Raw genomic sequence first — 22532 nt, 5'->3', positions numbered from 1 at the left:
GAGCCCTAAGCTCTTTAAATATTTTTAGGTTGCCAGATTTCTTATGTTCTCTCTCCAGGAAGCCAATTTTGTTTCTAAGTTCTTGAGAGTAGTCCAGCTTCATCTTTTGCGCACTCACTGCATCACAATAAAATGCTGCCTAATTGCTGCCTCAGCTGAGTCCCAAAGGTGCTGGAGTTTGTCTCTAGGCTACAGTTGTGGACAATAAACTCTTCTCAGACTGGAGTTAAGCCTTTTTATTATTTAAATCTGAGTCATGTAAAATTAGTTTACTAGCAAGTAACCCACAAAGATTGAGTATGGAAAGAAACTCCCACATATTGTTTTCCAACACAATGAGAGAATGATCAGATACAAAGATTTCCAAGCAGCTTGTAATACAAGATGTAATTGAAAGACCAACATTTAATTCAGTCAGAAAGACATGAGAATGTTTCTGTGAGCCTACGAGTTCCTCTCAGACCTCGGCTGTTTGGTGTTCTTTAGATTCAAATTAAACCTGGTGGTACGAAAACCTCTCTTTTGTCCTCTAGCTTATCCATAACCTGAAATACCTACGAAAGAGGAAAGGCAGCTGTAGATAACAAATGCCAGATGAGCAAGAGCCTTCTATTCTCAGTCTAGCTCCACAGCCAGAGGACTTGATGAGCATTTTACTAGAAAATCATCAAGAATATACTAAGACTGGGTGGTTGCATGTCCATCAGGCTTGAGAAGACCCCTGCAGCAAGAGACAAATGGACAATACAAAGAGTGAGAATGAACAAATCCTCTTTTTCTCACCAGGACCACGTTCACCCATCCTCAAGAGCAGGAGAAGACATTCATACACTGCACACACAGGGATTTTCTCCCTTTGTGTTCCTTTTTAAAATCTGTATTTTAAAGTGCTTATTTTTCTGTTGTAAAATATGGCTTCTGATAATAGTGCATACTCAACTGACATTATAGTAGAAAGCCTTATTGATAATTTTTTGAGACTCTAATTCTTTAAGACAACACTTCCTTTTGGTGTTGAGTGCCCAAATCCACAGTCCCAATTAAGCACAAAGGAAGCTGGAACAGAATTCCAGATCTTCTCAAATCAGTTAGTGTCCTTTAATTAGAAAGGTCAGACATGACAGCAGAGACCTGCCACAGCCCTTGTGGTGGTGTTGGCAGCACACCTGCAACCTGGGACACTCGTGGGTGAGGAGAGCACATGTCCATGTCCAGGCAAGCCGATACAAACGGCTCTTCATACATCTCCTTTTGCCAGCACAAAGCACATGCATTAATAGGCAGATGGATTCATCTGCAGTAACTGCAAGGAGATTGTTAACCACACACCATTCCCTCACTGTGCTGAGACTCCTCCTGTTGCTGGAGTTCCTCATTCCTCATTTGGATTTGTCTTGATCTCTTCCTGAGAATGTAATGGCAGACACGTTGTGGACTGCAGGACCTTCATCGCTCATGGTGATGCACAAGACAGGAAGGATGCACAGGTCTGAAGTCGATTTTGGCAGGCAGCAGTTAGAAAAGCTAGGACGCATTTTCAGCCTCATTCAGATCAATGGGAATTCTGCCACTGATGTCAGTGGGATGAAGACTTTCCTCCACATGTCTGCCTGTAATCTGAGAACATGTATTCTGCAAGTGCTGGAGACTCAGTGAAAGCAGGACCCCACAGAGTTCATCTTAGATTCATTGTTTGAAATAAAACTGCGTGGATTCTTTGTGCCCTTTTTAGTTATCTGTAAAACAAGTATGATAATGCTTTGAGTGCTAAACAATACAAGGTGTGTAGGAAGACACAGTACCTTTTATTAGGGTAACTGAAATAGTTGGGGGAAACCAGACAAGCTTTCAGGCTTGTCTGAATGCTTTGAGATGGCCTGATGAAAGGTGTTCGAGCTGTGCAAGGGATCATTAAATTACATTCTTCCTCTCTCTGGAAATCATTTAGTGATATTTCAAAGGAAAGATGCTGTAAGGAAATAACTGATTTCTATTGCAAGTGCTGTCTGGAGCTAAGTATCTTACTTCCTTTTTCTTTATGAACTAATCTAAAGAAAAATATGTTTTAAATTAACATTAAGAAAAATTTTATGGTATAATATATAGTGCTGTGAAATATTCTGTGCAAGGAGTAACTCACAAGATCCTTAAGCATATTTCAGTACACACAAACAAAATGGCTGGATTTATGTTTAATGCATTGTGGAAATTATGAAAGTACCACTGTAAAGAAATTAGAAAGCATGGAAGTTCTGTGAAAACAGCAAGTGAAAAAAAAACCACCCCAAAACCCCACTTCCTGACAAGCCCCTACGTTTTCACTATTGTGGGCATCATGCCTTTGAAAGCTGTGAACCAGTGTCCATAAAGGAGTGACAGAAACAACCAAACACTTAACTCCCTCTTCTCCCCCATTTACCAAGAAGGACAGAATGAACCCGGGAAGTGTTCACGTGAGCTTAGCCAGGAGTAACAGCATTATGGCATTGCAACTGTGAGCGCACCAAGATATATCAGTGCCAGCAGGGAGTCAGTGGACCACTGAGGTCACTGAGGACCATGAAGGGGTAGGTGAGGGAAAGTTTAAATCCTACTAAGTATCACTTTACTAGTACTTAAATTCCCTGTCAAGACACAAATGGTGTCACCAACAGAGAAAACTGGGAGAGGAATCTTTAAGTATGTGAAAAGTAGTTGCAAAGAAGGATGAAATAAATTGTGTCTTTTAGAGCAACAAGCAATGGGGATAAATTGCAGCAAAAGAGATTTACACTAAACCACTGGACAGCTCTCCAGGATTAAGCAAAAATAAGCATTGGTATAGGCTGCCTAGAGAAATGGGGAAACTTTCATCACTGGAACATGTCAAATATGGCTTAAATAAACATCATCAGAAGCCTCACTACTGATGGTTGTCTACCGAAGTGGAGAATAGACTTGGAGATTCATCTGAGAAAGGTTACAACATGTGACCAGGTTTTCCTGGATGTATTCTCTTTTTCTCCCCTTGTAAGATGTTGTTGAAGATTTTGTGTTTGTGTAAGATTTTGAGATGCACTGCTCTGAAAACATTTGTGTAAGACCAGAGGGGCCATTTATCTTCTGAAGTGCCTGTTCCTCTCCACTGATCACAGATGCAGTCACAGATGACTGGCCTGGTGCAGACACCTACTTACTGAATTGGTAAAGTCAGATGAGACAATTGCCATCCTTAATGACAAATTGTGTCCTTTCCAATATATTCCTAGATATAACACTCAAATCTCCATTATTCATTCCAACTGTAATTACTTGTGTAGGTATGAGGTGGCACCCATAATACAGAATCACAATGTTATTTATTGTCCTGTGTTAGTAATTTTATCACATTATACTTAGATACCATATGGTGTGATGAAAAATGCAATGGTTTCCTATGCAGTGGATAGAAAGCTTCTAAACAACAATTAATGTAATCTATTCCAGTTCTGCATTCCATTCCTACTGAGACTATTACTGAAGTGGATGGTATCTCAGGAAGGAAAACTTATTTTTAGATCTAAGAGCTATCCAAAGCTCTGCTGAGTTGCAGGTACAGGTACTAACTAGGAATGGAAGCAGCTTTATTTCAGCCGTATGTATGAAACACTAAGGTGCTTCTGATAGACGGTATTAACCACTTCTGTTTTCAAAGTCTGTATACAGTTAACATACATACACAGATAATCTGTATGATTCTATATGTTTATACAGTACGCATCCCAGCACAGGACTAAATCTAAGCACTTAAGAGATGTCTGCACTATGTCCTGCACTGAAGTCTAAGAAAAGAGCCTGGGCACCCAACTGTTCCCTCTGCTTAACTCTTAGCTTTTTCCTTGGGGACCTGTTTATTTACATTCCACGCATTCAAGACAAGGCATGGATCTTGGGCAGCTAACTCTCGGGATCCCCCCCTCAAATGGCAGTAGAAGGGAGCCCAGAATACAAACAGCACAGAATCACCTTCCCCACCTTGAGAAAAAACCTCTTGAATATTACTCTCCTGAGCTTTTAAAATACTATTTTTTAATAAACTTTGTTCTTCTTTTATAACTTGTAATTAAGGAAACCCCAATCTTGTATCTTCTTCTGCACAGGTACCCTCATTAAACATGCATTTATCCACTGTAAAAGGATGTGAAAAGTTATACTGGTTTTGGCTGGGATAGTCAATTTTCTTCACAGTAGCTGGGTATGGGGCTGTGGTTTAGATTTGTGCTGGAAACACTGCTTGTAATTCAGGGGTGTTTTAGGTACTGCTGAGCAGCTCTTACACAGAGCTAAGGCCTTTTCTGCTTCTCAGACCACCCCACCAGTGAGTGAGCTGGGGGTGCACAAGGAGCTGGGACTGCACACAGCCAGGAGAGCTGACCCTAACTGACCAAAGTAATATCCCAGACTATATGGTGCCATGCTCAACATGTAAACCTGGGGGAAGAAGGAAAGGAGGGACATTTGGAATGTTGGAGTTTGTCTTCCTAAGTAATCACTACATATGACGGAGCCCTGCTGTCTTGGAAATGGCTGAACGCTTGCCAGCAGGTGAGAAGTGAATGAATTCCTTGGTTTGCTTCGCTTGTGTGCAGCTTTTGCATTACTTATTAAGCTGTCTTTATCCCAACCCACAAGTTTTTTCACTTTTAGTGTTCCAATTCTGCCCCCCCTCCTCATTCCACTGGGCGGGGAGTGAGCAAGTGAGCAAGCGGCTGTGTTGGGCTGAACTGTCTACTGGGGTTAAACCACAACAGCTTCATTTTGTAACTTCATTACATTTAGAAGTGCATGAAAAATTAAAACAATACTTCCAGACTCTTTTTTTTTTTTCTCTGTTAAGGTGATACAAAAAATATTTGAATGAGGAAATGCACACACGAAGAGACCAGCATATATAGGTTTAGCTTCAGCAAAGCATACAGAAACTTAGCTTCAGCTATGCTTCCTTGTGGCTTTTAGCTTCTTCCTTACTTGACTCCTTAGGAACATTCTCACTTTCATGGAGAAGACCAGAAAGAGGTGAGTACTTCAGCTAATAAAAGCAATTAGCCAGGGCGAGCTATGGAAGGCCACAGATAAATATAATTAATCTCTTCACAGGTTATTACAACTTTAAAAAGCAGCAGAAGATGCCATGCAAAAATTAATAACTATTAAAACTATTAACAGTTCTCTCACCTCATTGGGTTTGTGGCCATCATTCCTAATACATGCCTGTTTTAAAAGAATACTGTATTAAATCAGGACAGTTAATTCTGTAACAACATGAAATAACTGCCAGAGACTGGGAAAGTATCCTAAAGGTGCTCAATAGGGACATCAAGTCTCTTCTAACTAGAAGGACTTCCAATAATCAGAAAATTAAGCTTTAGTCACATGCATGCAGCTGACCCTGGGCGGTTTTAGAAGTTCGTACACAAGGCAATGAACCTAGCTTGTAGTTGGCAGTGCTCTTTGTACAAGGAGGAGCCACACAGCCTGTGGGTGCGATTCAGCTGAACAGATGTAGATCTCTGAGTATTTCATAGAGGTCATATGAAACATCATTTAATAGGCCAGATTTTCCACTGATTTTGAAAAGAATCTAAGGCAACTAGCTTGTGTGCAGATGTCTGCACTGTAAACTTCTTAAGCTATTCAAACTCAATTGCAGTTGCTCTGTGTTAGTGGCAACACCATGCCTATTTATAGGCTTACTGATAAAAGTCTAGCATACCTTCCCATGGTACTTTAATAAATACTATAAACTATTTTGTTTAGATTATGACCATTTTTACATGGATAACAGATGTAAGATTATCTCATTCTTACAGTGATGCAAATGATAGTAAACTTCCATATTGTGAAACTGTAGTGGGATAAAAATCATGTACTTAAACAGAACAATTCTTAGATATGAGACTCAGCCTCCTAAACTTAGATCCCAAAGTTAAATACATGCATTTCTTGGTGGCACACTTTGCAAATAGGTCCCTGAGTTCAACGGCTTATTTCTGTCTCTTGCTAAAGCTGATCACTTCCTCAGATATGCAGGTTTAACTGTTTACAAGGTCATGTGATAAACAAGATAGAGGCATGACCTGGTTAAAAGTTACACCTTCTTTTGCAGGGTTCTTTTTAACCCAGATGATTTCACCAGCCTAATTGACAGTGCCACCACATCAACAGCTGTACTGGCACAAGCAACAGATATGTAAAAGCAGAGGGCAAGAACAAGTGTTGAGGGGTGGAGATCTATTAAGTCAGTTTTGTTGCCAAGGAAAAGATGCAAAGAATAGCACAGAACAGCATTCAAAGCTGAAGAGGCTCCTCCAGATGATAATTCAGAGCAGAAGCCTAACTAACAGTCTGAATTGCTCTCTGGAGAAGCCTCTCTCACTCCTTCAACTATGCAAGGCATCTAGGGAGACAAGCCTCCTAATTTAGGCATCTAAGCTACATGTTTAAACGTAGGCAGTGAATATTCCCCCAAGAATGTGAATGGGATGTTATAACAATTTAAAATATGTTTAACCGAAGCTGTGATACCAATGTCTGTGCTTTTATAAGATACTGTTCGTTATGCCACTGATCCTCCACTGACACAATCATGTTTCTGATTTATTAGATAAATGAACAACATTAACAAAACACACACTGTCCAAATACAGTCCAAATTTCGAAGCTAAAAAAAGATTTCCAATCTTACTCTCAAAATATAAACCAGATTAAGTTGTTCACATGGAAACCACTGCATGTTCCCTATAGTAATCACATTAGGGGACCAGAAAGGGAAAAGAGATTCTTCACAATGCTCATCATGTATTTAAATTCCTTGTTCTCCTTAAAACTTTTTTTTTTTTTTAATTTTTCAATTAGGAACTTTGGCTTAACTTTAATCTATAATTACATGTTGTCATTTACAGTGGGACAGACATTTACATACATTGCTTTACCTCCTCAGAACTTCTTACATACTCAGTGATGGGGGTTTAAACAGTTATTGAGATCTAACAGTTGTTCTTCCAATGCAGACGCATGGTCTCTTGGTGGGCTTACCTCCTGCCCTGCAGAATCTTAATACTTAGGCACACACCAGAACACCAGTTTTCAGCACATCTTTTTCCAACATAACCACCTTCACTGCCATTGATCACAGCACTAATCAAAGGACTGTGTGAGACAGTCCTGGAAAGGATTACCAATAAGTTAAAGAATGCTCTTTAAATGTAGCTATCTTCTGTTCTGGATGAATGTATTTACAGGACAAGATGTTAAAGCCAATTAATCTTCTAATATCTCACACTACAGAACTGGAACTAACATGTCTAAAAAATAAAAAAACCACTGGGCAACCCATTACTATGTATCAGACTGTGCTTTTTCTAGTGGTTTGGGCATCTAATCAGTGTGTGCAAAGAGTTGCCCAACAGCTCCCTCATTTGAAACTGCCACTTTTAAGTCAGAAAAGTATCTACAGGGAAAGCAGAATAATATGTACCAGCATGACTGAATTAATGGCTGAGTCTGAGTTAACAGGCTTAGCTGATGCATCTGTTTGGTTCAAGCTATCAAAGTGTAGTATCCTATGTTTTTGTATCAATTTCCAGTTAACCCTCATCACTTCAATAAAACAGCTGCCTACAGGTCAGACATGGTATTGCAACTGTGCATAGCACCAAGTATGGAGCTGACAAGTCATGCCCAGCCTGGGCAGCTTGTTGCGATGAAATCTTTACCAGATAAGTTGTGTGTACCTTTGTACTTGGCAGGGCCAACAGCTGAGTCCATCTTTTCTACAATGCTACTTACTACAAAAGTAAAAGGAATTCAGTTACCATTAAGACCTCCACTCTTTTGCAAATGTAGTTGAAATTGACCAATGAGGTTCAAAATTACTGCAGTGAGACAGACAGCATGCCAACTGCAGAAGTGTCAAATCTTTGGCAAACCACCCTAAAATTCACATGAAAGAGTTATATTGCAAAATGTTCTTTTCATGCTTAACAGTGCATTACAGCAGATTTCCTCTCGGTTGACAACCCCAGCAGGCAGATAAAGGGAATTTTGCCACTTGATACTATCTAGTGGTGTGCCACAGGACTGAGATGATGTGAATAAACTCTTCTTTCCCTGTTCCATTTTCACTTACCATTTGCTGACACACAGCTCCCTAGGCCTGACTACTTTCCCCAAAGTTTCTGTCCAAGTCTCCCTCTCTCTCTGTTTTGACCACTATAAGCTACTTTCTTATTCCTTCTCCAAACAGTAATGCTCCAACATATACAATATGCTTCTGCATGTTAAGTATAAACAGAGAAGAAACACAATAACATAGCTGCCATTAATTCTTCTAATCTGTGTCCACAGACTCAAAGCAGAACTGCTGTGTTTTTCAACCTACCATGGGTTTACTCAAAGATCTATCTTCTCTTCTAGCTGTATTTTAAATTAATCCAGCACTGGCTTGTTCATCATTATTTTAATCAACCTAGTCATAACTGTCATGACAGTTTTATCTCTGGCTCTAGCAATACAACAAACACATCAGCTGGGACTCCTCTCACCTACCTTTAGGCATCTGCTGTGCCAACCCCTACATTTATGCTTATCACCTAGATCTGCTATAAACTCGGAAAAAATTAAAACACATTCATGGCACAGTCAACCTTGGTCAAGTGGGAATTGCATCCCTGAAGTACCTGTCTCTCTCTACCATGAAAAAACATAGAGGAAAGTTAACTCAGAGGCAAGGGTCTACAAGACAGATGTCTACATTTGACCAGATAAATACAAACACCTGTGTCCACTCCTACTCTCACTTTCTGGCTTAACTAAAATCTCATTTGAGCATCAGTCACTTTCCCTTGAACAATTCACAGCAATTTGAAATGTACCTTGCATGAAAGATGTTGACTAAATCCTCCTGTGTTGCCATTCCATCACAGTTTCTCAAGGTTCAGACTCTGAGATTCTTTCCTAGGAGAGAAGTTGGTGGATGTGTCATATTGATATATATCATACCATAAAAATACCTATGCAGAAGAAAACTCCTGTATGTGTACGAAAATTAACAGTGTGTGTCTACTGATGCCTTTACTGAGTTGTGCATAACTTCCCTTTGAAGCTTAATGACCATGAATATGTAATGCACAACTTATTTTCCCTATTGCTTCCCTATTGCTTTTCACCTTCCATTGTTACATTTCTGAACCTTTGGTAGAGTTAGGTTTGCATGTGAACATTAAAGATTATTATGAAAGCATGATAATTCCTGTAGTCTAGATAAATAAAATTGCAAGGGGAAGGGAAGACAAAAGGGCAGTTCATAACTCACAGACATCTCCTATGTTTTCAACCTTCTCCTGCAGAACTCTGTGTGTGGGAGGAGGTTACAAATGAAGCTCTACTAAAAGCCTGTGCCAGCCATCTGAGTTAGACACAGTCTATAGAATTTATGTAATGATAACCAAATCAATTCAGAACCAGTTTTATTAATCTGACACAGACCCTAAGAGTGGAAGCTTTAAACTTATCTGACAGTGTCTGCTATTACTTTAGATGAAGAGACACTTTTGAACCAAATCAAATGTTCATGGCAGAAGAGTTACATTAATTTATATCAGCTCCTGATTGAACTGACTAGAATAAATCAGAGAGAGGGCACACAATCAGCTCTGCTGGCAGATTTGCAGACTGCTGGAAAGGGGCATAATTCTCTGCAGTTTGGCTGTGAGTAATGCTCTCCTCCACCAACACAGCTGGAGACCGCCTAACCACAACCACTGACACCCACCAGCATCCTCAGCCAGAACTGATAGGTTTATAGCTTCTATCAAAAAATAAAAAGATATAAGTTGTGAGGATATACTCATAGCAGAACAAGCTTCAGTGGCTTAAGGTCTCACACCCCCTCCCAGCAATTTTTTACCTTCTCTTTGCCTGAGACTACTGCCTCACAGCAGAGCTGGTGAACAAACCACATGCACTAGTCCCAGCTGCTTCAATACAAATTAGCTTAGACTGCTGATAAAGATAACTTTAATGTATTAAAATAGATTAAAAACATTAGTGTCTTCCAATCCAGCGACTGCTGTGGAGGCAGAAACCTTCAGTAAGGAGGCAGAAAAAATGGTGAGGGAATCAGTATTTTTTGCACAACTCGAGCCAGATTTGCTAGAGTTTGTGACAACAGGAAAGCCTATGAAATGTCACACAGCTACCATTCTTTTGCCATATATATTAAAAGTTTATGAACTTCTGATTGTCTGTCTGGACTAGACCTTTGGAAATCTCCTCCAACTTGAATTACCCTGATCCTAGCATCAGGGCTAGGAACGTGGAGATGTGGTTTTCTTGCTGTACACCCAGTCACTTTGCAGACCTTGGCAAACTGTGTAGACCAATACTAACTGGATTTACCCCTAAGAGGTCCAACCAGGGTGACACTAGTATTGCTCTGGTGTTGAGCAACTACTTTTCAAGGGAGGTCACTGGTAGTATGGGTACCCTCTGCCACCAGGAAGCAGCCCCGCTTGAATCAAGCATTATTAAGAAAAGCGATGCGGAAAACTAATCACCAAAGAAGCAAACAGGGATTAAGACTAAACCAACCTTCTCTGTGTCACAGTTTCCTATGGGAAATACAACCCTCAGACAAAGCAGTTAATGTGTAGCCTAATGTGATAAGAGGTATATAGTCTTGTGGGAAGGGATATTATGGCAGTGCTGGGAACAGGCTGCTTATCATGTGCTCTCCCCAAAAAGCATTGAGCTCTCTAAGGTCTGCACTGTGTCTGTGCTTTTGGGTATGTGAGAAACCAGCAGGAATTGATGTCATGGGCAGGCAAGTTCGAAGAAATCTGGAAAGAGGGAAGCCAGAGTCACAGCTGTTATGAATTCATCAAGATTTTGGCTCCAGTTCTAAAATACTCACAAAGGCATAAGAATCTCCACATGATTTTGAGGGAAGCAAGATCTGTAGATACACGGGTGACACATTCACACATGCTGTATTGTTTAAGAGGCATACTGAGCTTTTAGTTTCAATCCTTGCTCTTTCACTTGAGTTAGTTAACATTTCCGAGAACCTTACTGTGAGACACAACCTCATGCTGTTACCTTAAGGTAACTAAAATCGGTATTTTCTGGAGAAATCACGTGTCATTATCGGGAGCGATCACAAGGTCATTATCTGTGGGACCCTGAGAGCTGTCACAAGGCAGTTCCACCAGCAAGGACTCACTGCAGTGGAGCTGCTGCACGCACAAACACAGCTCAGATGATCTCAATGGGCTGCTCCTGCCTCTGCGCTTCCTCTGCCTTTGTGCCTGCAGCAGCTCTGCAGGGTCAGCTAGTTCAGGAACGTGATCCAGCTGAACTCTGGTAATTTTCTGGAGAGGCATGACTGGCTTTCCACCGGATCAGATCCCAGGCTTGCCCCGCCATACGGCAACATAAGAGTTATTGCGGTGTAAATAGCAACCCGAAAGCACAACCATGAGCAGAGAGGAAGGCAGGAGTGCCCCTTCTGGTGCCAATACAGAGGCTGGCTTGCATCAGCTGTGAAACGACATTCTCAGAGAGGTTTATAACCGCACAGCTCTGCTCGCAGGAGACCAGATTGTTCCTATTAATTGTGAGATGCACACTTCAGAAATGCTACATTCACCCTCAGCAGAAGACCCAGAGCGGGTACCGCTGCCCTGTGAGGCTGGCTGCCTGTGATCACCAGCTATCACTACTCCAAGGAACAGGCACATCCCCAAACCTGTTCCCTTACCTTTCTATAAAAGCAATGAAACCCTTCAACAAAGATGGTGCATGGCTCCCTTCTGCGTACCCTTGCAGGACAAATGCACGTTTCACCTTTCCTAGCCACTCCCTCAGCCGAAGTGGGAACAGACGAGGTTTGTACTGCTGAGGAAGCGTGTTCATCCCCTGCAACCTGGCTACGGACGAAGCCGAGTACGCAGAGCACCGGATCAGACGCACACCCAGCGCCCACACCCGGTGCCGTTCTGCTGTGGCACCCGCACCCTTTCCCCTCCTGAAGCGCCGCTTCAGCTGCCCTGCTGCCGCAGCGGGGGGGGGGAATGGAGGCTCTCTGCGGGCCTCAGCCGGAGCGGTTCACGCACGGATCACCCAAGGGCGGCCAAAACGCTGCCCTAGCGGGGCGCGGCGGGATGCTCCTTTGTTTCTGGCTCTCCGGAAAAGCCCCACCCTTCCCCCTGCCAGAGCACGGCCGCGGGCGCGTCAGAGGCCGGAGCGGGCCGAACATCGCCTGCGGGCCCGGCGGCCTGCAGCAGGGGCGGGGTAGCGGTAGCGGGATGCCGTCCCCTCCCCGCGCCCCGCCGCCGCCATGGCAACCACCCGTCGCCGCCGCCTTCCCCGCCCGTCCTCGTCCCCTCTCTCCCCGGTGCCTCTTTCCCCCCTCCGCGGTCTGACAGAGCAGAAGCGCTGCGCCCCCTCCCCGCGCCGCTCCCGTCCGCGGACACGCACCCCGGCTCTCCCAGGTAACGGCAGGGCCCGGCTACAGAGCGGCCCCTCACGGCACTACCCGGGGCGGGCGCAGCTCGGACCCCGGCCCAACAGCCACCCTCCCATCCCGCCGCGCTGAGGGAGGCGGCGGCGGGAAGAATGGGAGGTGGGGGGGTAGCAGAGGGAGAGGCTGGCAGAGGGCAGCGGCCCCCTGCCGCGGAGCCTGCTGGGAAATGTAGTCCGCGCCCTCCTGCCGGAGTTGGGGGCTGAGGGGAGAGGTGGAGGGTGGGAACTACAAACCCCAGCGTGATAGGCCGGCGGGGTGAGGAGATGGGTGCTGCGGTGTGCCCCCGCGGAGGAGGCTATGGTGAGGAGAGGGGCTCGATCTGAGCCAGCGCGCTGGGCGCTGAGGTGACTCGTCTCTTAAGAGTCGCTGCTGAGGGGATGATGGTCCCGGGGATCAAGGGTGCACCCTCAGCGCTGCCGGGAAGGGCAGTGTGGAAAGGGTGCACGGTGCCTGGGGGAGCGGGATGCCGGGGGACGGCCGGAGAGGGCGGACTGTGCCGCCCAGGGAGCGGGGTGCGGCAGGCCGGGCTCGGGGACGCGGGCTGGGGGGAGGGTTGTGCCGGGGGATGGGCGGCTGCAGAGGGAGAGGTGTGATGCTAGTGATGCTGTAGCATCAGGTTTTAGCAGGATGAGGGAATGCAGGGGTGGACGGGAGGAAGGTGGGCGGGTGGGCGCAGTCGGGAGGTGCGCTGAGGGGAGGGTCCATTGGGTGGTTTGTGTCAGCAAGTGGGGACTGCTGAAGGTTGAGGGAAGAGCACGAGGGGCACGTAGTAACATCGGTGAATGGATGAAAGGGGAGAGATCTGCTGGAGGAGGAGTGGCGGAGCAGATGCGAGGGGAGGGCTGTGCAGAGGGCAGGGTAGGCTGGAGGCTGCGCGAGTGGATAGGGGGGAAGCAACGGCCAAAGAGACCCAGGAGCTAGTGGCCCTGGAAAGTTTCCTCAACCAGTTCACTTTATAGTTGTCCAACCACGCTTCGGCTGTGTTGAGATTGCTGTACTAGGTCACCTTTACATGGTGTGACACAGTGTTACTTCTTAAAATAATTCTGCTTCATTTCTATTGTGCCCACATTTCTGCCATGATGACAGTGTTTGCATTTGTCTCTTCCCATTTACTCTGATGACAGTTCTAGTGTTATCCTTTATCTTGTATTCTCCAACAGGCATGAAGTTCCTTTCCCATATCATATGTAAAATACACGTTTATGACTAGTTTATTAAAGGGAGTTATTTTTCATTTCTGAAAATCTGGATCTTAAAAGCATCAGTGCATTAGCACTCCCTTGCATGGGAATACTGAATGGCTATTCCTAATACAGTTTTAAATGTTACAGAGATGGATTTCATTGCAGTGGATGTTGATTTTTATTGCAATTGAACGTTTCTCACCCCATGGCAGATACATACTAGGGCAGGCTTAGGCTTCTTGCAGCTTCTGGTCCTTGCCAGACTGTGGAAGTGAGTATCTGCTGCAGCATGCTTCCAGGGTTCTTTTGTCTTGGAGACAAGGAGTTTTGAGCAGGTAACAGAGTGAATCCTCTCCTGAGCTAATCACTATCTCAAGACAGAAAAGTAAATGGAAGCCAAGGAAACAATAGTAGTCTTTTTCTGATTTTCTGTGTAAATAATTGCAAAAAAAACCAAACCCCAAACCCAACCAAAACGCAACAACACTGATTCTTCTGGGAATGAGCTGAGAAATGTAAAGACTGATGTCTGTAGCACTAACAGCAATATGCATGTAAGCATATATTTTAAATAATATATACTTAGAACAATTTTAAAAAGCAAAATTCTAATTAAAAAATACACATTCATAGCCCTAAAGTGCCAGTTCCTTGGAATTCAGAGGGGAATTCAGAAGGTGGAAAAGTATTCAGGCCTAAATTCTGACCTTATGAGTCAGGGTTATAAACATGTGTGAGTCTATTAAACCTGCAATTATTCATGGGAAGTTTATCTGGGTTGCAGATTGGCTGCTCTAGGAATGTAGCAGCACCAGAACTGAATCTTTGTGGAGCTGCCTATGGTCTGGCAGGGCTCATGAGCTGCAGCGCTATGGGAACGTGGATATGCTGTATCCAGGGCCAGGTGCAGAAGCAGTTTAACTGCCTTTCTTGGCACAGAGCCCGACCTAATAAACACTTTGAACCCAAGCTGGCTCTGCACAGACCCATCTTGTGAGTCTTTGGTGGCATGTTTGCTCTACTACAAGTACTTACACACGTGATGTGCAGAAAAGCAAGTGGCTCCACAAAGTGGCCAGAGGGATTATTGTCTTGGGCCGAGTTCCACTTTGTTGAGCTCTGTATGGGTCCTGCATAATCCTTCAGCTATCAGAGTCCTGCGTCCTGTCAGATGAGGAGGGGTTGGTCACCTCAGGTCTGGTGCCACCTGAATGCTGGCTTCTGGTTGGGGTGGTACTAATGCCAGGAGTCCTGAGAATGTGCTGGAGAGAAGAGAGAGGTGTGGAGCCAGCCTGGGTCCAGCAGGGGTAAGATGGAGAAGGAGCTAGCAAGCCTCTTTCTGCCTGAACCATTGTGTGCATGCAGTTGCACTTCCTAGAGTGCCCCACAGTGTGTTAGCTGTTTTAGTTTCTGTTACCCAGCCTAGCTGATGGACAGCTCATTACCCTGAATAATGGGTGATGTGACCATATGGATATGCCTGAAGTTGGTACACAAGGTGCTCTGAAGAAGGATGCATTTTGCAGTCAGTTTTAGGAATAGCACAACCATCTCTGATTCTCCTCTTTCTAGTTCTTCAGAAAATTGTAGTTCAAAGGCTTTGCAAATGGCGGTTTCATTCTCCAGAGTGCTTTCTGTTTGATGCAATAATACATTATCTCTAATTAAAACACCAACTGTTCAGTAGTTTCTCATGTATTTGTGTTTATTTGTAACTTGCGGTGAATGTCTTTACTTCATTTGAAGATTCTTTTCACTTGCATTCAAAATAACATTCAACTCTGCTTCAGGTTAGCTCTCAGAAATTTCCACACAAAAATAGTTTGAGACCTGTGTGCATGCTTATTCTCCTTCCCACTTCCACACACATTTCCCCATTAACTCCACGTCTGCTATTTCAAAACAGAGTTTCAGTGCAAAGAAGCCAAAAACCAGTTAAAAGTGAGCAGTTAACTGAATTGAAAGATCCCTCGATGCTGGGTTTCCTGGACTACAGTGTGTGTATATGTTTTATCTGGGTTGTGTGCTGCTTTGAAGTGACATGTTGAGCAGGGATTGAACACTCCAATGACACACTTGATGCAAACCCCACTGCTGCTCCTGTGGCTGTAGCCACTGTGATGCATACAGCAGAAAGAAAAAAAGAAAAGAGCACTTGCATAGCACACTTCTTGTCTTTGATTCAAGAAGCCATTCAAACGTAGTTTAAATCCAAATCTGCTGGAATTGAGCAACATTAATTATATATATGTATAAATTTAACAGGAGTTATGATCCTGTGAGGTAATGATTGTTAGCTTCCACATCAGTCCATAGGACCACAGCTGCAAGTTAAAACAAAGCCAAGTTAACCAGGAAAGATAGATTCGGCTGTGGAACTTGGCAGACAGTTTGTTTGTTTGTATTTTATCTGACAGTGATCAGTTAAAATGTTGTTTTTGTCACGCGAATGTAATGCCTGATAATTGTCTGCAGCATCAGCAATTGCTTCTGAGCAGGGACAGTTAATTATCAGGAATGAAGACCAGTTGTTCTGCACCCAAATCCAAAATAGAAGGGATAATCTTTGTAATGAAGTAGGCTTTTTTTTTTTCTTTTTTTTTTTTAATAATTGTGGTTTTGAATAACTTATTCTTAAAAATCAAACAAAATACATCAAGCATGTGAAAAATAAATAGTCAGAAATAGACTTCTGTAGGCTCCTAGTAGGAATCAGAAGTCATGCAGGGAAAAAATGTTTTTTTTACTTTGTCTGATAATGTTCCAGTTGGTGTTTGCAGTTCCAGGTAAGTTATTGTCATACCGTTATATGGCTCCATTTTAGCAAGTTTTAACTTTGAAGAGACAATGGGAAATAGGATTTATGTGCTGTTTTAAGTGAAAACATAATTGAGGGAGAGGAAGCTGTTTGAAACTGGTCGTAGCTGGCGCTTATAAAACCAACATGGCCTTAAACCAAGGTAACTCAGCACTGGATTTCAGAAGATGGTGCCTAACAGTGTGGCTCTGTCTTGTGATGTTAGTTGGGTCTCTTACACTGCCTTTTGGGATGCCTGACATTGTGCTGCGTGGCTGATGTACAGACAATGAGAAACAGTAACCAGTCTTCATCTGTGTATGTCCAGGCCTTTCCAGATGTTCAGCTGTCCAGTCAGCAATGCTGCACAGCTGCTATGACGTGAGACCATATGTCCAGCAGTCTTTGGGAGCTGTGGAGCCCAGCTGAGACCATATGCCCAGCAATCTCTTTGGTCTGCCTGGGTAAAATTTTGGTCAGAGAAAGGCACACATCCAGAAAAAAACAGGTATGTTATAACACTACAATGAGGGGTTAACAACTAATTTTGAGAAAAGACTGATTCTGACAAAGGCTATTGGAGCAGTGAGAGTGAAGCGAAAATTAGTAACTGCTTATTTAATGAGCATCATCCATCCAGTCCATGAGTGGGGTGCCTGTGGAGAAAATGGGATGCAGTTGTGTAACTGATTGTGTCAAAACACATAGGCACAAAGGAGACATGTAAAGATAGTAGAGATGCCTTTTGTTTTGTCACTTGCAGAGCTAAATGTTCAATGTCAAGCAATAGCAAAGCCCCTGCTACAGACCCCAGCTACAGGGGTGAGCATTTATTGCCTCCGGTAGCACCGTGGTGTGAGGTTAAGGGGGAGATGGGCTGAAGGGGGCAGTTGTCCTGCATTCCCTCTGGTATTGCACACAAGTTTGGAACAGTGTGCTAAACAAGGTGTCTTCCTTTGCCTACCATTCACACAGTCACTGTATCTGCCTATGGATATGTTTGTGTGTGTATGATGCTTGAATGATAAAATAGAGACTGTCTTTTGGATCTTGCTCAGCTGTGTGTTGCTTTAGTTCTGGGAGAAAAATTCTTTTCTGACCCCAGATAGGGATCAGCTCAGCTTATGCTCCAAAGAATAGAGATTAATATCCCCTGTGACCTTTTAGCCTAGCTACTGCAGGGTTTTAACAAGTGGGCTTAAGACACTATGTGTGGCAGCTATGTTGACATGAATGTCTGTAATGTCTCTTCTTGTCAATGATCCATGAACTAAAGAATCTCCAAGGATATCTTGATGTGCTGTGGAGCTGTTATGGTCTAGTGCAGGAAAGAACCCCGCAATGATAGAAAGAAAAGCTGGTGTCACAAGTAATGTGTAAGGTATTCTAAATGTACCTGATAACAGTTGTCCCTGGATGTGTATTTACTTAAAAGCTGTGGCTGTGATATGATAAGAAAAACAAATATTTAAACAAAACTCCCAACAACAAAAGAACAAACAGCAAAAGCACTGTGTATGACTTCTGTATTTCTGGTTCCTTGGACTTTTGCAGTGTTGTAAGAACTCTATAACATAATGTTGAACAGATAATAAAAAAATAAGTACATAATGTGAAAAGGCCTCCACCTACTGCAAGCTACTTTTTCCTCCCCATCCCCAGCACTGAAGAGTGTGTTGTCCAGAAAACAATACAGGAAGGAGTTCCTTCCTAAAAATAATCTTTCCTTAATTTTGGATATACTTGTTTTGACTTGCTTTGGCTGTTCTGAACTAATGTTACCATCACTTGTGTGTGTAAGAGGTTTGTAGTTTGTTTAAACAATTTTTAGCCATTAGTTTCAAACAGCCAGTCTTCTCGCAATAAGACCTCGAAGAGCTGCCTGGGGGTCAGGGAGAGCACTGATTTAGGACTGAGGTCTACAACTGCTGTTTCAAATATGTCTCAGGTATATGGGTGATGTTACATTCATCCTCTCAAGCTATATTACCTGTTTTGGTGTCTAGGGTAAGTGATAAATAAAAATTGAAGTGCCTGAATCTAAGAGAAAGATCCAGAAGCTTTTGTCAGCCTAGCCCTGGAGGCACCAACTGTTCAGTAGGTTCATACATGTACATACCTGAACCTCCCTCTATGGTCCAAGTTTCAGTGCCTGTAGGTGTTTAGAAGCTCTCCAGTGTGATGCACTGGGCATCAGGCACTTGCTTAAGTTTCAGTGTCACCAGCATGAGGCCAGAAGCCCCCAGACTCTTGGTTGCTGGAGGGCATGAGAGATTCGCATTGGGTTTCCCTAGCAGTTTTAAGACCATGCAAATTTTTCTACATCCCGCTTCCCAGCTTCCTGAGCTAACCATTCTTCTGAAGTGAGTGTGTGCTTGTGTGGATGCTATGCCTCACTTACTGCCCACAGGTGGGGCTGGAGACAGGAGGTTGTGTCCTCTGGTGAGCAGGGCACTCTTCTGGGCTTAAGGGGAGGTGGTTATGAGTGTCAGCCCTCTTAAGGCAAAGGGGAGTTTAACACATGCCTGCAGGGTGTGAACTAGATGTAATGCACAGATACAAGAGATTGCTAAAGTACATGTTTAATGGATTTCTGGGAATTGAATGCAGCATTTCCTTAGAAATGTTTTATTTACTCTGTTGTTTTCTGCTACATGTGGGGAAAACCGGCAGAGATTTGAGAACCATTTTCCTTATGTGGACAAGCCAGTTGTGCTGCAGATCCTAACCTGGATGTGTTTGAAGATGGGGCCATGGATTCTGCCCTAGGTGGTGCTTTGTTCATTTATAAGTTGACTTATCAGATCTGAATGGGTTGTAACCTATATTCAGTTCCTATCTTTTTATCCATTTTCAGTGCAATGCAAGTGACAGCACGTTTTCCTATCAGTTATCATCTTCTGCATTTTAAAATTAAATGGTCTTACTTGCCACAAAGCTAGATCTCTCCAGTGATGTATCCTGCCTTTCCTCAGCACCAAGAGAAAACAATATAGAGTCATCACCCTTTCCACCGGAGTTCTGCTCCTGCTCAGAGCTTTGTAGTAGATTTTGGGATGATCTGCAAGCTGAAATGTTTGTGTCACAGCACGAGGACAAGGAAGCCCCAGTGCTGTGCTCAGTAGCATATGAGCCATGGGCAGCAGTGTGTTCTTGCCATCAAAATCTTCAGCCACATGGAAGCCATGTGGCCAGTAGGTACAAGTGAGGGCTTAGTTACAGGGATCAGGAGCTAAGAGGTGCTGGAGCAGACCTGGTATGCAGCTTCAGGCAGCAGTAAGGACCAGTTTTGGCACTGTTGGGAGGTAGAGTGTGTGTTGCGATAGGCAGTGTTCAGGACAGGCAGAATGAAGGTCATGTGGATATTGGTTTAACTTCTTGTCAGAGGTCTGAATTTTGCTAAGCATGAGCGAATACAAAGGCATAAGATACATCCTCCTTAATGCTGTCTTGATCTTGTCTTGTCTGTTCTATAAATACTACTAACATTTTTATAACCTGCTAGGATGTAAAAGGTTGTTTCTCCCTGTTCTGGCTTCTCTCTGATACCACCTGCTCCTACTGCACACACCCCCATATCACAGGTTGTCTTCAGCTGTGCAGCCTGAACTATGTGCTGCACCAGGCCCCGTGCACTGCTGTCTTCCCCTCTGGCTGTACCCCTCCTTCCTTGTTTCTTCTCAAAAGCTTCAGTCTTGCCAAAGCCTTGGTGCAGCTAGTGGACCACCCTCCACCTTCTCCCCCTTGGTCAGTGCAACTCTATGCATTGTATAGCTATGAATGATAATTTTATATTTTTGATTTCCAGAGGTTTGTATCTGGGTGAATGTCAGGGACTCCACACATCCTGAGTCAGAGGACAAGGGAAAGGAACTGATGCTCTTTTTGTGTGGTAAGGACTTAGACTTTGGGTCTAAGACATGCAGGATTCAGATAAAAGGGCAGGCACTGCTTTGATCTTTAATCTTAAATACAAGCCTAGGTGAGGTTGGACAGGGCCTTGGGTGACATGGTCTAGTGTGAGGTGTCCCTGTCCATGGGAGGGGGGTCCAATCCAAACCATTCTGTGATTGTAACATAGCTTACTTTTCAGTATGTGGTTTAAAATTGGTTTCTTGAATGGTTACTGGAAAAAGTACAGGTTTGCCTTAAAGTCATGTTGTGATTTACTACTTGTATAAAAATGTTAGTAAAATCCGTAAATCTTAAATTGTTTTGGGGATTAGGGGAAGGTTGTACTTTGGGCATCACTGTTTTAAAGAATCTTAAATTTGGATTGCTAACTCTGCCATAAATTCCAAAGTGACATGTTAAATTTGATGAAAAAACTCAAGTCAGCATGTGGATGCTGGAGTACTTTGAAAGAATATTTAAACAGAATGAGGCTCTCAACTTTGTCTGTAGTAAAGCAGTCACTCAACCATGTCATAATCTCATTAGGGTGAGGGCTCTTGAAAGTGCTAAGTGCAGATTTCCCTGATGCTGGTTGGCACATTTAGGCATGTGTGTAATACAACAGTATAAATAGCAATTTAATGCCTCGTGTGATTTGTGATTCATGGGTTGATGGCTGCTAATATATTGTGGTGGTCTACAAATTCAAGTTTGGCTTGTTTGGTTCAGTGTGGACAGGGCATTTAATTTTCTTGCACTAATTTAACAGGACTGGGGCCAAAGGCTTGCAAAGAAGTTGTGGTTTTTATCGCTACAAAAGAGTTATGATTCATGATCTGAAACCTTAGGCTAGTAACGTGATACTGCAGAGCTAGATGTTTGAAAAAGAGGGAACTGGATGGGAACGGAGGGTGGAATGACACAATTCAGCTATAAGAGAAAAACAAAACTAAACTGTCACAGTCCGAGTTACTCTACGGCATGCACAGTTCATTTTTTCCTGATTATTATGTTCTCTTTTAGATTTCTTGACTGAAGATGAATTTAGCAGAGATTTGCGATAATGCCAAAAAAGGAAGAGAATATGCACTCCTTGGGAATTATGATTCTTCTATGGTATATTACCAGGGTGTTATCCAGCAAATCCAGAGGCATTGCCAGTCGATCAGGGATCCAGCAATAAAGGGCAAATGGCAGCAGGTAGGGTGAGATAAGGTTGCCTTTATTTTGTCACTTGATATTTGAAAAACCCACTGTGCTTCCCAAACCTTTTAAGATGTAGAGGACATATCTTTCAGTTAAGTTTGAAACATTTCTTTTACAATATTTTTTTTGTATTTATGGGAAAATAATTTTTGTGGTGTGTTCAAAAGGAATTATTCAGTTCTGATTGAATCTGGTTTTGGGTTGTTTTCTCTCAGGATGTCTGTCTGATCTCTACTCTGTGTGTGATTGCATACTTTGGAAGGACTTTTGCTGAGGTCTTCCTTTCGCTGTTACATCTTTTGACCACCCAGTGTCCAGTAAACTAAGACATGAGTGAATGGGTTAGCATCACAAAAATGGCTGGCTGAGTAGCAGCTAACTATAACACTACAATGTGCAAATTTGGATCAGATTTCTAAAACTCCAAGTAATACTTTTCGCCTGAGTCTTGCACACATGCATCTCCCTGCTAAGCAGAATAGTGTTGAAGCCAAGGAAGTAATCTGTAGGTAAAATGCAAGAATCCTCATTTAGCACTATCAGTATTTAAATCTTCGTCACATTTTGTGGTCCCATTTTTCATTGCACAAAATGTGTTTCATAAAAAAAAAAATAAAAGGAAGATAAACGTATAAAAGTGTATTCCAGAATAAAGAATTCATGTTGCCTAAATATGTTTTGAAATAACATAGCTCCTATAAAAAGTAATTTTGCAATAAGTAGCTGAAGAGGTGATTTCAAGAAGAGTTTGTCTAAATACCGTGTTCAAACGATGTCACTTAGAAGTATATTTTTCGTTTTCATTGCAGGAAGTGCTTTGGTTATGGTTTTGTGCTTGAAATATCTGACACTAACATCAAGTATCTGTGTACTGATAGCTCCAACACTGTTAGCAATCATTTTGTAA

At 43.0% G+C, this 22532-nt stretch overlaps 1 protein-coding gene and 1 long non-coding RNA gene across 3 annotated transcripts in view; one reads left to right on the top strand and one right to left on the bottom strand.

Annotated features, from left to right (window-relative positions):
* Positions 1-221: 221 nt before the first annotated feature.
* Positions 222-12670, bottom strand: LOC133223595 (uncharacterized). Its single transcript, XR_009728624.1, has 3 exons — positions 12496-12670; positions 8892-8973; positions 222-721 (listed from the first exon to the last, which is right to left on the bottom strand). It is a non-coding gene; the product is annotated as an uncharacterized LOC133223595 (long non-coding RNA).
* Positions 11952-22532, top strand: part of KATNAL1 (katanin catalytic subunit A1 like 1) — a 42802-nt gene continuing 32221 nt past the window's right edge. Inside the window, exons 1-3 of one of the 2 annotated variants that reach the window (XM_061374408.1) lie at positions 11952-12509; positions 16854-17033; positions 21443-21619. In XM_061374408.1, the coding sequence (XP_061230392.1) occupies positions 21458-21619 (162 nt within the window). In that variant the 5' untranslated portion in view covers positions 11952-12509; positions 16854-17033; positions 21443-21457. Of the gene's footprint in view, positions 12510-12729; positions 12842-16853; positions 17034-21442; positions 21620-22532 lie in introns of those variants that run through there. The other variant, XM_061374409.1, reaches the window with a different exon arrangement.

The sequence above is a fragment of the Neopsephotus bourkii genome, unplaced genomic scaffold (genome assembly GCF_033783945.1).
Source record: "Neopsephotus bourkii isolate Nb327-2 ecotype Australia unplaced genomic scaffold, CSIRO-AGI_Nbou_v1 NB_1638, whole genome shotgun sequence".
Classification (NCBI taxonomy): Eukaryota; Metazoa; Chordata; class Aves; order Psittaciformes; family Psittacidae; genus Neopsephotus; species Neopsephotus bourkii.
This window is presented reverse-complemented; position numbering and strand designations above follow the sequence as displayed.